This window comes from Erigeron canadensis, chromosome 6, assembly GCF_010389155.1.
Source record: "Erigeron canadensis isolate Cc75 chromosome 6, C_canadensis_v1, whole genome shotgun sequence".
NCBI classification, from domain to species: Eukaryota; Viridiplantae; Streptophyta; class Magnoliopsida; order Asterales; family Asteraceae; genus Erigeron; species Erigeron canadensis.
In genome coordinates, this window is record NC_057766.1 from 30,924,203 (window position 1) to 30,940,571 (window position 16,369).

General features: G+C 35.2%; 2 protein-coding genes across 4 annotated transcripts; one reads left to right on the plus strand and one right to left on the minus strand.

The window, feature by feature from the left end:
• Positions 1–220: 220 nt before the first annotated feature.
• LOC122603691 (peptide deformylase 1A, chloroplastic/mitochondrial-like) lies at positions 221–8,335 on the minus strand. Of its 3 annotated transcripts, none has more exons than XR_006324487.1 (4): positions 8,227–8,335; positions 1,950–2,039; positions 1,801–1,868; positions 221–1,039 (listed from the first exon to the last, which is right to left on the minus strand). XR_006324487.1 is itself a non-coding variant. In XM_043776466.1 (4 exons), the coding sequence occupies exons 1-4, from the start codon at positions 2,552–2,554 to the stop codon at positions 868–870; spliced, it is 681 nt and encodes a 226-aa protein (XP_043632401.1). In that variant the 5' UTR covers positions 2,555–2,984; the 3' UTR covers positions 221–867. The 3 variants fall into 3 exon arrangements, 1 of the variants encoding a protein (XP_043632401.1); XR_006324486.1 differs by lacking the exon at positions 8,227–8,335 and adding an exon at positions 2,218–2,984; XM_043776466.1 differs by lacking the exon at positions 8,227–8,335 and adding an exon at positions 2,204–2,984.
• Positions 5,232–7,223, plus strand: LOC122603690 (anthocyanidin 3-O-glucosyltransferase 2-like). Its single transcript, XM_043776465.1, has one exon. The coding sequence runs from the start codon at positions 5,232–5,234 to the stop codon at positions 6,633–6,635; it is 1,404 nt and encodes a 467-aa protein (XP_043632400.1). The 3' UTR covers positions 6,636–7,223.
• Positions 8,336–16,369: the final 8,034 nt, after the last annotated feature.

The following is a 16,369-nucleotide window of genomic DNA, read 5'->3' on the forward strand; positions in this document are numbered from 1 at the left end:
AAATCAAACTTCAGTTAAACGATGAATACAAGAACATCGGTTATAGAACTTTATATTATAGGAAGATACGATGTTGGGTACTAGACCAAGATTAGGCTAGCTAACTACTGCGAGGTTATAACCTAGTCTTTTAATTCACCCTATGAATCGTGGATCAAGCTCTCTATACTACCGGCATGGATGTCACTGTGGATACTCTACTACTCTAGGGAACGTGAAGTGATTATTACTAATGCTCTTGTTATAGATTTGGATCTTAATATATACAAACGTGTAAGTAATTGTTTTGTGAAATATTATTTCTGGAATAAAAGTGTGTGAACCCGACTAATGTAAAGATCACTCCCTTTGATTGCTTGGAATCTTTCCAACACACCGCAGTTGACATATAAAAAAGATTACCAAGAAACAATTAAGATTAAAAATTGCTACAGATTTGTTGAATAATAAGAACATCAGACCAAAAAGGTTTAGACAATCAGGTGGTTCATGTAGCCAAGATCGATTTTGGTATAAAACTGTTTATGGATATATATATATTTTTTAAATTCTATATCAATCGGTTGCATGAACATTCAGTATGTCACTCGTAATGTCTCACTCGTAATGTCTGACATCAAGGGATCATACCTATGAATTCTGATGATCCCATTTTGGAAGCTCTTTATTTTTCAACATCCAAACTATGACACTATAATTTCCCGACTAAAAGATGATAAATCTTCTAAAGTATTCTTGGCAAAGCGACCATAACTGGTAGCCTAGTACTCATACTCAATAGACCTTGAAACCATAATGCTAGCAAACACCCTGCTTAGGACAGCTACTAGCAAGAGGCAAGTCCACGTTCTCAACGGTCCTGAATGTTCATTTCACCATCTTGTCAACATACAGAGTTCCCTCTAGATGATCACATTCGTGTTGTAAAATACGAGCCTGCCACCCACTAGCATTCACCTTCATGGGCTTCCCATCTCGATCCAACCCCCTAACCTCTACCTCAAGAAACCTTTCAACCAATGCTCTGTATCCATTAACACTGCAAAAATATTACCATTAATCAACCTGCCACCCACAACTTGCAACATCTAGGGAGTGATGAGCCGCTTTGAAAGTGACTATAGCATGTTTAATAAAACAGGGGATCTCAATAATCAGTTTTCTTGCAAATTTAATTATTTCAATCCTAGAAACGGTTGACTGAAAGTCAGTAACTATTAGTTTAAAGAACAGACAGTCAAATTCAAATTAATTCAAAATATTACTAAATGGGGTTGAATCCACTATAGCATTAGTGTCATGAATCCATACAATCTGGCTTACATCATCCATAGTAGAAGTGCAAAATGAGTGGGTTTATAGTATAAGGTCGGGTTGACCCACAACATTTTTTATGCAATATTTTTATTATAATAATGTGTTATATATAATTACAAGTACTATACATGTGAGAATAACAATACTAACTTGACATAATTTGAGAGGCTGTATGTACAAGTTACACTTTGGCTACTTCCGAGTTTTGACATGCTTTGCCCATCCCTTTTTGGACTTATGTTTTTAAGTTTAATGTTTGGCAAGTTAGAGGCAAAACAAAACCCAAATCAACTCACCCATCTGCAATTCTTTACGTTTGCAGGCCTAATTCTAAATTTCTTCTCTTACATGGAATCCATAGTCCATATACCACATTGTATACCAATTAATGTGAAAGCGTTGAATGCTAAATCAAATACGGGAATTTGAACACAAACTTTATTCATCCATTAAGGATTGATAAAACAGGGCAAGTAAACTCACCTTAAACAGCCTTCAAAAAACAATGCTGACTTGTTGCTCTTTTTTCTAAGTTTTGGGTTCAAAATAACCTACATTTCAAGAAACCGTTTACAAAACTTTCACATTGTAAGAACCGGGACTACACACTTCTTAAAGTTTTATTCACATACCATAAGATCAAAAGGATGCCTGTCATGTGCCTTGGTCTCTTCTTCTTGTTCTTGTGCTATGTATTCTTTAGTATCCTCCACTACAATAATCTGCTCATTAAATAACTATTAGTGTCAGACAAAAATGCATATACAGAAACAAGAAACAATAGAGAAAACACAAGGAGTTAACGTCATCATGTCCAATTTTACATGTTACCCGTTTAAAAATATTTATAACAAAATAAATGAAAAAAAGAAAGAAAGAAACTGACTTTTAAAGGAATACCAATTTGGGGAGCTGCAAGGCCAACCCCGGGTCGTCTTCTCATAACTTGAATCATATCATCAATTATCTTCTGGATACGCTCCGACCCGATTTCTCCAACCATGACTTCTCGGGCGGGTTCATGAAGAACCGGGTCACCGGCTTGCACAATAGATGGTAAACTGATAATCTTTTTTTTCTTTCCCAACCCATTAAACCAGCCTACTTGAGTAGAATAAGATGATGAAGAAGAGAAAATTCTTGGTTTTAGAATGGGCTTAATCTGAGATGTATTGATTAGGGTTTGCCTCAAGTATTCGCCGGCGAGTGGTTTTGACAGCCGTCGTATCACTTCCATCACCACCGTGTTCGTTGACTGAAGTGACTAGTGCAATACTTACTATGGGCCAAATAGAGTTTTTATTCAATTGGACTTGGCATGTGCAATATACTTCATAATAAGTTCATATCGTTCAAATGTCCTATAATTACAAGATGATATTCATACATGAAAATATGAAAAGATAAAATTAGAAAAGAAATTTAGAAAAAGATAATATTGTGATTTTAAAATGACTTTTAGACTAATTTATATGTTGATTAATTATTTCACTTCAAATAGAGTATCAGTCATCTTTCCAACATATTAACAAGTAAAAGTAACTGTTCAGTGCCGCTTTTCTTGGGTTTTGAGCCCAATACCTTGACGGTATATGGGGGAGGTTAAGATGTAGGCAGACCTTACCTCTACCTAAGTAGAGAGGCTGCTTCCAGTTTCCACCTAAATGGTAGAAAAGGCCCTCCAACCTTTGCATGGGATGAGGATCGAACCTATGACCTCTGTTTACCACTGATCCAACCATGCTGCTTCAACATATTAACAAGTGTTTTAACAAAATAAACCAACATTGAACTCATTTTATTTTAAACTAAACAAATTGAAACTTAATTTGTTTCACGTTACATTGTCATTGTCATTTATATTAATTTAAAATCACATTATGTTAATTAAAAAAAATTATACGAGTATTAAATTTATAAAACAATATATTTAATATAAAGAGTGAGAAACAAACATTATTAGAAGAATCTGGACTCACATTAGACTATCCACATCAGTGAACCAACTCAACCCAATCTCTTATTAAAAATTAATTTCTCTCTATTCCACCTATACAACCCAACCATACTCCAATTTTCACTCACATTCCCAACCCAACCCAAACTAATAATTTCTATAACAAACAAATATTTGATAACATTATTATATATTAAAATAAAAACAACTATTTAAAAGGTAAATGAGTGTTACCTCGTCTGAAAACTGGTTTACGGGAAAAATGAGTAGAACAAAAACCGGACTGACTGGGTTGTCGGAAAACTGGATCCCCGGAGTTCGCCGGAATTTCCCAAAACTGGTTTGCCGTATATCACTGGAAAAAACGTTCCCCGCAAACCTGGTTGGCCGGAAAACTTATTCGCCGGAAAAAAGTCGCCGCTAAAACCGCGCCTGAAAATGGACTCCGGGAGCCGGAAAACGTGGGTGGTGTAAAAAGGATTGTTGATAACGAGGATGAGGGGATAGATGGCCGGATTTTGTAAATAAAAAAAGTTATTATATGGAGAAGAAAGGAAATTATGGAGGAAGAGAGGGAGTGTTCTTACGGAGAAGGAGAAGGAGAATGAAGAATAATAGGGAGAAGACGAGAGTGCGTCGTTTAAAACGATGTAACGCAGTGGGGGGTCACTATTTGCGGCGACGTCGCCGCTAATAGTGGGGCCATTGCACGTGATTCTGTGGCTTTGAATGTTGCAGTCTGACCTATGGGACCCACTATTTGCGACGACGTCGCCGCTAATAGTGGGTGGTCGGGTTACGCGCTTTTGCCTGGTCGGGTTACGCGCTTCGTTAAATTAACCTATACATATATCCATCCATATCTCCCCTCACCACGACACCACATTATCACAATCTCTCTCTCTCCTATTTATTTTCTTTTCATATAAGTAATACTTCTCTCCATGTGAAACTAAAAGTGGGATACTGGCATGTGAAAAATTATTAAATGCAACCAAATTACTCGCATTGTTTATACCTAAAATACACTCTATGAATTATCGATCGAATAACTGATTTGAAAATGATCTTACACCTTTCAAGAAATATTGATCAATAAAAAAGTTTAAAAGTTTACACGTGGCAATAATGTCTTAAATGCAAGCAAAATGCTCACAAATAGAATCCAACTACAATTGTCAAATAAGTTTTGCACGTTTAGCTCCTTTGATGGTCTCACAGAAAACGTGTGGCACGAGCGTCGGTAGTACACAATGCATCTAGTCATCTACTACCTAACTATGCCCTTTAATTATGAAAATTGAATTAATTAGAAAAATTGCTTATTTTATGGCAGATGAAAGATAATCCGATCGGTTAAGATATTTGTATTTGGTGGGATATCTCTTATGGCATTAAAGTTTGACACTCTTACGGGATCCATATATAACACTAGGGAAGATAATAAGGACCAAAAATCACGAAGCGCGAGAATAACACGAAAGAAAATAATTTTCGAAATGAATTATAGATAAAACAGTACCACCACTAATCCTATAGCTGCTAACGAATCAGATATTTATCAGTTTCCAGCTTGAACTCGATTGAATGTAAAGATACCTTTGGATTTTAATTGTGCATTTTGAGCCTTATTCAAATTTTATAGTGCTAATTTACATATAAATCTAAAACTGCTAAGGAATCAAGCTTGTATTAATTTGAACGCTCAAATCAAGTTCGTTCAGTAAGTTTGCCTGTTAAAAACTACGAGCTATGGGATCTAGCTTGAATCGTTATCAAGGCACGTAGAGTTATGCGATCAAGATTGGACCACGATTGAGCGATGCTAGTACTTTAGTACCATACTACCAAGTGGGAACTTACCAAGTGCTTCCAAGCCTTTTTATAACGTGGTAGATGAGCACCCAAGTGTTTAGTCTATAAATATGGCCCAATTCACAAAAAATCTTCAAACACCATGGAGAAAGTAGAGTTCTTATTCATCCCAGCCCCGCTTATGGGACATGCTGGTCAGCTTGTGGAGTTAGCCACACTCTTGGTCAATCAATTTCACCATATCACCATTACTGTCCTTGTGATGAAGCTCCCCAGTGATCCAATTGGCACCAGTTACACCAATTCCCTCACTGACCACGATCGAATGAAATTTATTCATTTCCCTCCGATGGAACTTGATGACTTTGCAGATACCCCAACTGCTGGCCTCTTGGCAGACGCCGTCACTGAGCGCCATAAGCCAATTATAAGAGACGTTATGGCTGATCGGCTTAATAGGTCTGATCAAGCGTCTCCATTGCGTGCTTTGGTCGTGGACATGTTATGTACATCAATGATTGATGTCAGCAAGGAATTTAGTGTCCCGGCCTACGTGTTCTTTCCCACAAATGCAGCTGTCCTCGGACTTATGTTTTATTTACAGACCCTCCATGATGAACATGGTCAGGACATATCTGAACTGGAAAACTCAGGCACCCCATTAATGATCCCTGGCTATGACAGTCCAGTTCCTCCATCCGTTTTGCCCTTCGTGCTTATGGACAAGTATACCTGGTCTACAAGGTACATTCGTCATATCCGAAAGTATAGAGAAGCCAAGGGCATCATCGTCAACACGTTTCAAGAGCTAGAACCCCATGCCCTCCTTTGCTATGAGGATAAAACACCTCCTGTGTATACCGCTGGTCCAATGCTAAAGCCCGAAACACCTATTACGAAAAATGAGGTATCACAGTGGTTGGAAGGTCAACCAAAGTGCTCAGTTGTGCTTTTATGCTTCGGGTCCAGAGGATGGTTCAAACGAGAGCAGGTTAGAGAAATAGCAATTGCTATAGAGAGAAGCGGATACCGGTTCATATGGTCCTTACGTAGACCACCATCTGAGGACCAACAAGGGTTCCCCGGAGAATACACAGACTACAACGAAATCCTGCCAGATGGATTCCTAGAGCGTACAGCTGGAAAGGGGAAAGTGCTTGGTTGGGTCCCACAGACGGCGCTGCTTGCTAATATGGCGGTGGGAGGATTCATATCCCACTGTGGGTGGAACTCCATACTAGAGAGCCTTTGGTATGGAGTTCCAATAGCCACCTGGCCACAAGAAGCAGAGCAGCAGATAAATGCACACAAGTTGGTTAAAGAATTAGGATTGGGGGTGGAGATCTCTTTGGATTATAACCAACTAAACAAGAATCAGAGTTTGGTGTCAGCCCAAATCATTGAGAAGGGAATACGAGAGGTGATGGATAGAAACAGTGAGGTCCGGGCAAACGTGGCAGAAATGAAAGCTAAGAGCCGAATGGCACTAGAAGAAGGAGGTTCATCTTCTGCCAGTTTGAAATTCCTTGTTGATGATTTCATGTAACTAGCTCACAAAGAGAAAAATTCACACTGTAACACACATCACATGTGTAGAATCTCCTAACTAGACAATATCAACTGTAACAGACAGATTCAGGGGTGATTGCAAAAAAGTACAACCAACTTTGTTATGATCTATGGTGCTAATAACCAGCTCAATACAGTCCAGGAAGAACCATCAAAGGTTTCATATAAGGTATCTTAACTAAGAGAACAGGTTCGCCATGCCAGAAAAAAGTCGGACAAATGTAATTGGGCATCTGCCACATCATCGTCTCAACGGGTGACGGGTCAGATTAACTTAAATCAAAATCACTGAAAGACTATTACTCGAATGGTAAAATGTTGAAAGTGTGATGGTATTTATTGGCCTAGCTTATATTAGAAAATGAACTAAAATTATTTCACTATGGCCACCCTAAAAAAGAGTAAGACGTGAATACACATGTTAGAAACCCTAATTTCGACAAAAAGCAACCACTATAACAACCGTGTCATGCATTTGAACAATATATGTACTGAAAAATAATGGGAGCATAAATGCATACATGTATATATGATGCCCGTGTATATACGTTGCAAGTGTTTTCAATTGTTGTGAATCTTCTGGTAATCTCCTACGCAGCAGTCTTTTTTAATAGAACCAAGTAATGTATATATGATGCTGGTATCATGTCCCCTTTGTCACCCATTTTGAATTTCAGCATTTCATGACATATGTTAATATGTGATCTAAGAATGTGATATTTTGAAAAAAAAATTGCTTACAGGACTATGTTACTGTAAGCAGTAGAATCTGGATTGTTAATATTAATGACCAGCATTCTACTTTGCCAATTCACTAGAAGTTGCCTCTGCTCCGACGGTGAAAGTTAAAAGTGCCAATTCACACTTTCTAGGGGTTTTACATTTTTGTCTACACGCTTAGGGCCTCCGTTATACTGTTTTCGTACAGGGCCTGCAACATCTCAACGAGTATATGATGAAACTGACTTACATCGGGAAGTACCCTGTAACCTGACTCATAGCAACCTAAACTCCCTAAAAGTCATCGACGATGCTGATCCAGTGATTACACGATTAATTGAGATATTTGGTCATTAATATCTTCACCCTATTTACCTAACTTTCCACAAACACATCCTTTTTGAAAATTCTCGTCCTACGAATGAAATCAAATAACAAGCCAAATCACAAGCCTTTCCAAAACGACTTCAACAAGTAATGTCGTAACATGTCCTTGTAAAAACTTTTCAAATACATTGGTTACCAAATTCGCGAAACGGCTCATTTTGGTACTTGGTTTATCTAAACACATTTGGTAACTAATTAATCCTTTCAAAAGCCTACTAATTTCAACTTACATTATCCTTGTAATTGATTAAGCAAAGATACAGACAATTGCAAGTTATTATTAATAGAGCTTAACAAACACAATTAGAATATAAAAAATGTGAACAGTAAAACCCTAATAATTAACAGTCCGGAATTAGTGGTGAAAATTATGATTAGGTAGTCATTAATTGGACAAGAGATGTAGAGATAATAATGAATCATACACCGAGTGTTTAGTAGTAATAGTAATTTTATCATACCTCTGCTGATATTCCATCAGTTGATGCGGCAGGAAATTATCCAAGCAACGGAGGGAAAGCTGTGGAGAGTGATACGGACGTCACGTGCCCTCAATCGGAGTACAACCTTCATTTATTTTATGTATTTAATTTAATTTAATTTTATTTATTTATTCAAAACATACTGTCTGATTTTGAATCATGACGTATGGTGTTGGTTAAGTTCTCTCACCATATTACTCGTATGTATCAGAGTTCGAACCGTTATCAACAAATGAACAAAGTAAAAAACTTCTTAAACACTTAGATGACCAATATATCTGACTAAGTGTTTTTTAAGTTTTTCCGTATAATACTTGAGATCAGTAGTGGCTCAAGGATAAAGCAAATGAAGGGCTTTAGGCCTCATATTTTTCTAGTTATGCATGTAATTAAGGATAAAGCAAATGAAGGGCTTTAGGCCTCATATTTTTCTAGTTATGCATGTAACTATGTAGTAATGAGAATTAGAACTTAAGTTTTATCAATTAGGTGATAGTTGTTTCGACGGATACAAATTTTTAAAAACTCAACTTATGCAAAAGATTAAATCAAATAACAATTCTATCGATTAGGAGTGATTTATTATTTTAAATTAGTGTTTGAAATAAACTCTATTTAGAATATCAATCAATAGTTTTGTTACTTGAAAAATGCTCCAATTATAAGTACTTGATTTAGGCCTCCAATTTGATTGGGCCGCCACTGCTTGAGATTGTACTTGAAACACGAATACGATTATACAAACTTAGGGAGTGTTTGGCCTAGCTTTTTTTTTGTATGACTTGTAGTTTTTTGCTTATTTTGAAGAATATAAGCTCATTTAATGTTTGGTTTGACTTTTGGGCTTATGGTTTTTAAGCTTATAAAAGTCATTTTATACAAGTCATTCCAACATTGGTTTTAAAACAAAAGGCAAAAGTTTTCTTTATAAGAATGTTGTAAAAGACCCATGTACCCTTTATTTACCTATTATCTTCTCACTCTTATAATCAGTCATTTGCTATTATAATTGTCTCGTGAAACGACTCAACTCATTTAAGAACCAAAAGTATGAAATTAAAAAGAAAAAAAACAATTTAGTTAATTTATACTTAGAAAAATATTGACAATTTTCGCCAAAAACCAATATACTCCAAATCAAGAAATGACAAATAAGATATTCTTAAAATGATGTAATAAGACTAGTAAACAAGTTTCGGGACTCGGAAAAACCAAACAAAGACCCGAGAGAAAGGTGTGTTGAAGACAGCGAACGACGGATGCTAAGGCGGATGTCCGTCCTAAACTGCGAAAGCTAAAGCATTAACTTGCGGATGCTTTGGCGGATTCTGTGCTAGCATCCGTATTTTTTTGCACACAAAAGCTTCATCAAATCTAAAATATTTAATCTCAAACACTTGAACCAAAACACCAAAATTTGAAAGAAAACACATATCTCAAAAATAAGAAGACTTTCTTTTCATCAAACATTTCAATTTACAAACCAATGACCAAACGGGTCAATTTCTAGCGTTTTCCCAAAATTATCAAAACTATCTTAAATCTCCGTATCAAGTTATAGATCCTTATAATTTCATGACTCAAAGACAACAACTTGACATTACAACAATTTGACCAAAATGACCCAAATCATATCAAGAGCCAAAAGTTACAAGGGGTCACTAAGGGTTCTATCACCAATACCATTTTATCGCAAAAGTCAACATTCAATTCAATTCATCAATAATCTTTAAAGCATTAAACCTTGTTTCCACTTCCGGGACAACCTATAAAAAGGGTAAACAACTAAAAAGTAAGCAAAGCTTAGTGAATAATCTGCCATACGTTTATACACACGAAGGAGGGCAATGCACAAAGGTTTATTGCATATAGTCTATGGCACTGTCGTACCATACCTATATACTCACCTTTGTACTAACACATTACATGGAACCATATAAGCAAATGATTACAATTTCAATAAACAATATCAATGCCCCTGCTTAGGCTATATCTCAAATGTCCCACATAGACTATGGCCAGTACTTAGGCCCGTAATCAAAGACGGCCCTTACTTAGGCTCAACGCCAAATCAATTACCATACACGGAATCCATTAATAACATGAACCCTAATTTTAGTTAAATTAATACTCGTATAATTCTTTTTTTAATAAAATCCCCAAATTCCATATAATATGACCCCTAATAAAATATTATAAGGATTAGGAACAATACCTCAATGAACGATTCATGGATGGTGAATTCTAATTCATCCAAGCCAATGACCTTTTTTTTATTCTAATTTTTCTTTATAATTCTCGGATTTAATCCACCTCCTAAACCCAAGAATTAAGTAGAAAATGATGATTTGCATTCACATTTAACTTTGGCTTTGTATGTTGATTTTTTTCAAATTCCGATTATCCTTACACTACAAAAAATTTTCAAGTGGTGACGAAAGACGGTTGGTCACTAATTTTGTGTAATGATCAAATACTCATCACCATAGACTGAGTTGCTTGCTAAGTGGTTACCTTTCATCCCTAAATATGAAAAAATGAACAAACTGCCCATAAACCACCGGTGTTCTATGTTTGATTATACAACCAAACCTTAAGGGGGGGGGGGGGGGGGATCCTAAGTTTAAGTGTTTGTACAACTATTTTTTTTTAATGGGTGAATTTAGGCATTAGATTGAGTTGGTTGCTAAGTGGTTACTTTTCATCCCTAAATATCAATTATGAACAAACTGTCCATAGACCACCGGTGTTCTATTAAACCTTAAAAGGATCCTAAGTTTAAGTGTTTGTACAACTATTTTTTTAAGTGGTGAATTTAGGCATTCAAGTCGGGGTATGCATTCACATTTAACTTTGGCTTCGCATGATGATTTTTTTCAAATTCCCATTTTCCATACACTACAAAATTTTTTCAAGTGGTGACAAAAGATAGTTGGTCACTAATTTTGTGTAATGTTCAAATACTCATCACCATAGACTGAGTTGGTTGCTAAATGGTTACCTTTCATCCCTAAATATGAAAAAATGAACAAACTGCCCATAGACCACCTGTGTTCAATGTTTGATTATACAACCAAACCTTAAGAGGGGATCCTAAGTTTAAGTGTTTGTGCATCTTTTTTTTTAAGTGGTGAATTTAGGCATTAGACTGAGTTGGTTGCTAAGTGGTTACCTTTCATCCCTAAATATGAAAAAATGAACAAACTGTCCATAGACCACCGGTGTTCTATGTTTGATTATACAACCAAACCTTAAGGGGGGATCCCAAGTTTAAGTGTTTGTACACCTATATTTTTTTTTAAGTGGTGAATTTAGGCATTCAAGTCGGGGTATGCATTCACATTTAACTTTGGCTTCGCATGTTGATTTTTTTCAAATTCCCATTATCCTTACACTACAAAATTTTTTCAAGTGGTGACGAAACAAAGTTGGTCACTAATTTTGTGTAATGATCAAATACTCATCACCATAGACTGAGTTGGTTGCTAAGTGGATACCTTTTTTCCCTAAATATGAAAAAAAATGAACAAACTGCCCATAGACCACCGGTGTTCTATGTTTGATTATACAAGTAGTATGCACCTATTACCATATATCGTTTACATGGACCTTTTTTTTTTGGAACAGTTTGGAGATTAAGATATGGAGTTCAATTGGAAAATGAAAGAATTAGTGTAATTTGTTACAAACCTGACCCGTTGCCCGTCGCTGTTGAAAGCATTCTATATGCAAAAGCTTAGATTTCTATATGCTTAATGAAAGGATTCACGGAGAAAATAGTGAATTTGATGAAGAGCGAAAAGTTGTTTGTTGATTCTATTTGTTCATCACAATTTTATGAAAGCTTTGCAAGGATGTGCCACCGAGTTGCCTTACGAAACTTCCGTTACCGAAAATCCTTTGTTTTGTCGGGTTTTTTTTTTTTTACAAATTTATATCTACCTGATGTTTATAATTTACTTGTAAAGAGAAATATTTGGAACTCATATGTATTTTAACCTTAATAAAGGAAGGCACTGGTGGTCACTTATGGCTGACAAGTTGCTATATTGTTGCTAAATTATAAGAGCTTCTTCAAGATAAAAGGACTATAGCGGTGCTATTCCTATAAAGATTAAATGCTATAGTAGAAGCCACAAGGTAATGTATCATGTATGCTTTTATGCTTAAAGAAACCTATACTAGAGGTACACTAACTCTTGCTCTGTGAGAATTTATTACAGAATGAAGTTTTTGACACATGATACTGCATATTTAGGGATTTGGTTTTTCTTTACGAATGATTTCTAAAAATGTATCAATATTTTTCAAAAATGTATCATTCGATTTGTATACCTATGGGATTTCACAATAGTCTTCGAGTGACGTAAGATCCGGGTTCGAGTCTTGCTGAGGGTGTAGGATGTTATCCCAATTAAATGTTGTGTCATCGTGCGGTTTAATTGGGGTTTTTTCCTATATGGTATTGAAGGTGATGAAAACTCTCTAACGCATATCCGGTTAAAACAATGTATGTTAGACCTTTCGTTGTGTGTCATCCACATTTAAAATAAAATAAAAAAAGAGAAAAAAAGCTTGTAGTAAAATTTCTTTTGTAAAAATATATAGAGATATATAAAAAAGAATGCATAGTTGTCGTATCAATATCTTAATATTAATAACAAAATAAAAAATTAATGTCTACACAGGTAATACATCATACATTTCACATAATATATGATAAAAAAAATTTAAACCTTACACATGTATAAGGTGTTATTAATGATATAAATAATGATGAGTTTATTCCTTACATATGTGTAAGTTAAGTAATAAAATCAAATTATTACGAGTTGTATATCTTATGCATGTTATATCATATAACTTACACAACTTAAGGTTTACAACTTATTAATTCTGACTAACAATCATTTAATTTTGATATCTAACTTACAAATGCGTAAGTGACCTCCCAGTATCTCAATAATGATGGACATCTTTTAGAGTTAATGCCCACGTTATCTACTCCCCTCTCACTCGACTTCAATTGTTGGGCTTAATAACCCATGTAAAACATTTAATGGGCTACTGCTTCAAAATCAAATGGCCAAAAGCCTTGGGTTTTTCTTCTTCACGGCCACAAACCCACGACATCAGCTCTCTTTATTTGACAATCCAATGTTGTCCGAAGAGTTATATTTTGTCATTGTTGAGGACTTTCCACCAGTAGGCCAATGGCCATGTTTCTTTTCATTTTTATTTTGTTGCCATCCTGTACATGTATTTCTTTGGTCTAAACGGCTAGTTTATATTTATGCATTGCATTCTTCTTCCTTGCAGCTCCAGTCTTTATTTTCTTTCACAAATAATCTTGATTTACCCGTACTTGTCAAATTTCATCGCATAGACCTCTAGAAGTCGTTTTCTCCGGAATTATGTCACAATACTTGTTAATATTATCCTGAAACACTAACAAGAACCATAAATGTACCAAATGTATAGGAAAATGACTCAAAAACTATTCAAAAACAACTAAATTCATCATGGGAAATCAGTATAAAATAAGGCATATCAGAAAAATAAATGTAATAATGATATATATACTGTTCGAAAAGACACTATGGGTAAATATAACAACCTTTAAATGTTTCTAATAAAAAGTCAACAAACTTTCAATTAATTACCATTATACATTAAGAAAGTGTTTATAATTGCGTTTTAAGCTGACTATCTAATTACTGCCTTTGCATAATTCTAATAATGAAAAAAATTGTTTTGCAAAATAGTTGATTAGTTGCGTTCTCAATTTCTCATAGAAGTATATTGATACAAGTTTTTTCAAAATGCAGTTTTTAAACGCATAAAAAGAGAATACCAAGCACTCCCTTAAATGCTAGAAACAAATATTTTTAATTTAAAAAACACTTAAGTTATATATATAAAGAGACGGATGAAAATAATCAAAACAAAAAGTCTAAAAGTAAAACTGTAACCATGTGAAAGTTGTTTGATAAAAACATGAGAACTCAAAAGTTTAGTGACAAGAAAGTGAAAACGAAAACTTTGATGTGGGGCAAAATAAATACGTTTCCCCTATTAACATCAAAAACTTTGATATTAACGAGCAGAAGACCACCGTTGGCGTTATATTGTGGCTGCATCAGGTGGGAGTATGTCGTAAAGATAAAGAAACGAAAAGCTTAGTGACAAGAAAGTGAAAACGAAAACTTTGATTTGGGGCAAAATAAATACGCTAGCCCTTTTTACATCAAAAACTTTGATATTAACGAGCAGAAGACCATCGTTGGCGTTATATTGTGGCTGCATCGGGCAGACGTATGTCGTAAAGATAAAGAAGAGAGGGGTGAGACCTGAAAAGAGACATATTAGAGGGGTACAAATGAAATTAAATTAAATCAATAATAATAAATCTTGATAGGGATGGAGATAAAATAGTAGTCTATAAATGAAATGAAATGAATGGTGGATCTATAGGGTTAGTTTGTTCTTTCCATTTTATCCCCTCTCTTATCTCTTCATGAGGCGCGCTACTTTTGTCAAATTAAATTAAATCAATAATAATAAATCTCGATAGGGATGAAGATAAAATAGTAGTCTATAAATGAAATGAAATGAATTGAAATGAATGGTGGGTGTATAGGGTTAGTTTGGTTTTTCTATTTTATTATCCCCTCTCTCATCTCCTCGTGAGGCGCCTTTGTCTCTTCCTCTTCTTCTTTATATAATTTTCAATCTTTACTTTCTCTTATATTCTTAGTCTTTCTTTTCTATATATAATAAATATATATAAAGGCATGTCTTTCATATGAGAAAAAAAAAAAGGAAGGAAAAGGAAAAAAAGAGTTTGTTTTGTAAGTCTTTAATGAAATCTTTGTTCTTGTTCTTGATCTGATTTGCCTTTCCTTTTTAATATATATTGTATATCAGAAATGTTGATAAAAGAAAAAGGTGACCTGTTTTATAGCCTGTTTGTTCTTGATTTTTCAAGATTTGTATTTTACTGTGAAAAAGTGTCTATCTTTTTTTCATGTTTCTTATAAATTCAATTATACGGTTATCAGATTTGATGTGAATATGTTTTTCATCAAAATGTTTGAATAATCTTTAGGATTTTCAGTTTTTTTTTTTTAATTTAAAAAATATATATCCAGGGGTTTTTGAAATTAGTTAATCATGAATGGGAATGGTAGATCCAGAATCAACAAAATTGTTTTTTTTTTTTGTTATTAAACAATATAAATAAAAATAAAATTGAAACGGGTCTGGTAGGTCGGGGGTTGGGTGAGATTAGCTGATGGACAGTTGAAATAACAATCCTCGTCGATGAGGGGTTTGATTTTAGATCATCACAAATGGATGGGTGAGATGAATCGGGGTTAGCGAAATGAACGATTGAGATAACGACCCTCGTCGATGAGGGGTTTAATTTCAAATACACCACGAATGGATGGGTGAGATGAATCGGGGTTAGCAAAATGGGCGGTTGAGATAACGACCCTCGTCAATGAGGGGTTTGATTTTAAATACATCACAATTGGATGGGTGAGATGAATCCAAAATGGGAAGGATCCCCGTCGTTTCATTTCAACGGTTGAGATGAGATGATTTATTTTACAATCCCTGTCTTAAGATTTTGAAACCGCGCCCAATTCCCTTTGAGTTCTAACCGAATAAAACTCACCAATGAAAGCTTCTTTAAGTTGATCCCAAGTAGTAATCGAATTTTCGAGAAGATCATTGAACCAATCTTCGGCATCTCCGGTGAGAGTAATAGGAAAGGTTTCAAGTTTGACGGCATTCATTTGGTTTTGGCCATATTGATAAAGCCGTGCTAACTTCTCAAACCTCTCTAAGTGCTTATAAGGGTCCCATTTCTTCTTACCATCAAATTTCTGCTCTTCGATGCTTTTAAGATGATTTGGCTTTAAGTTGAAATTTTGATCAACACCCGGTGGTCTAATGGCAGAACTACGAGCTGTAGGAATAGTTCGGGTTCGGTCACCATACCGGATGTCATTTGGGTCTCTTGGTGGATTGTCACCCATTTCGTCTTTAACAAGTGCAAGATTAAAGAATTCCTCTAGATAGAAGCCTTCTTCGTCTGAATCTGGTGGTGCTGAAA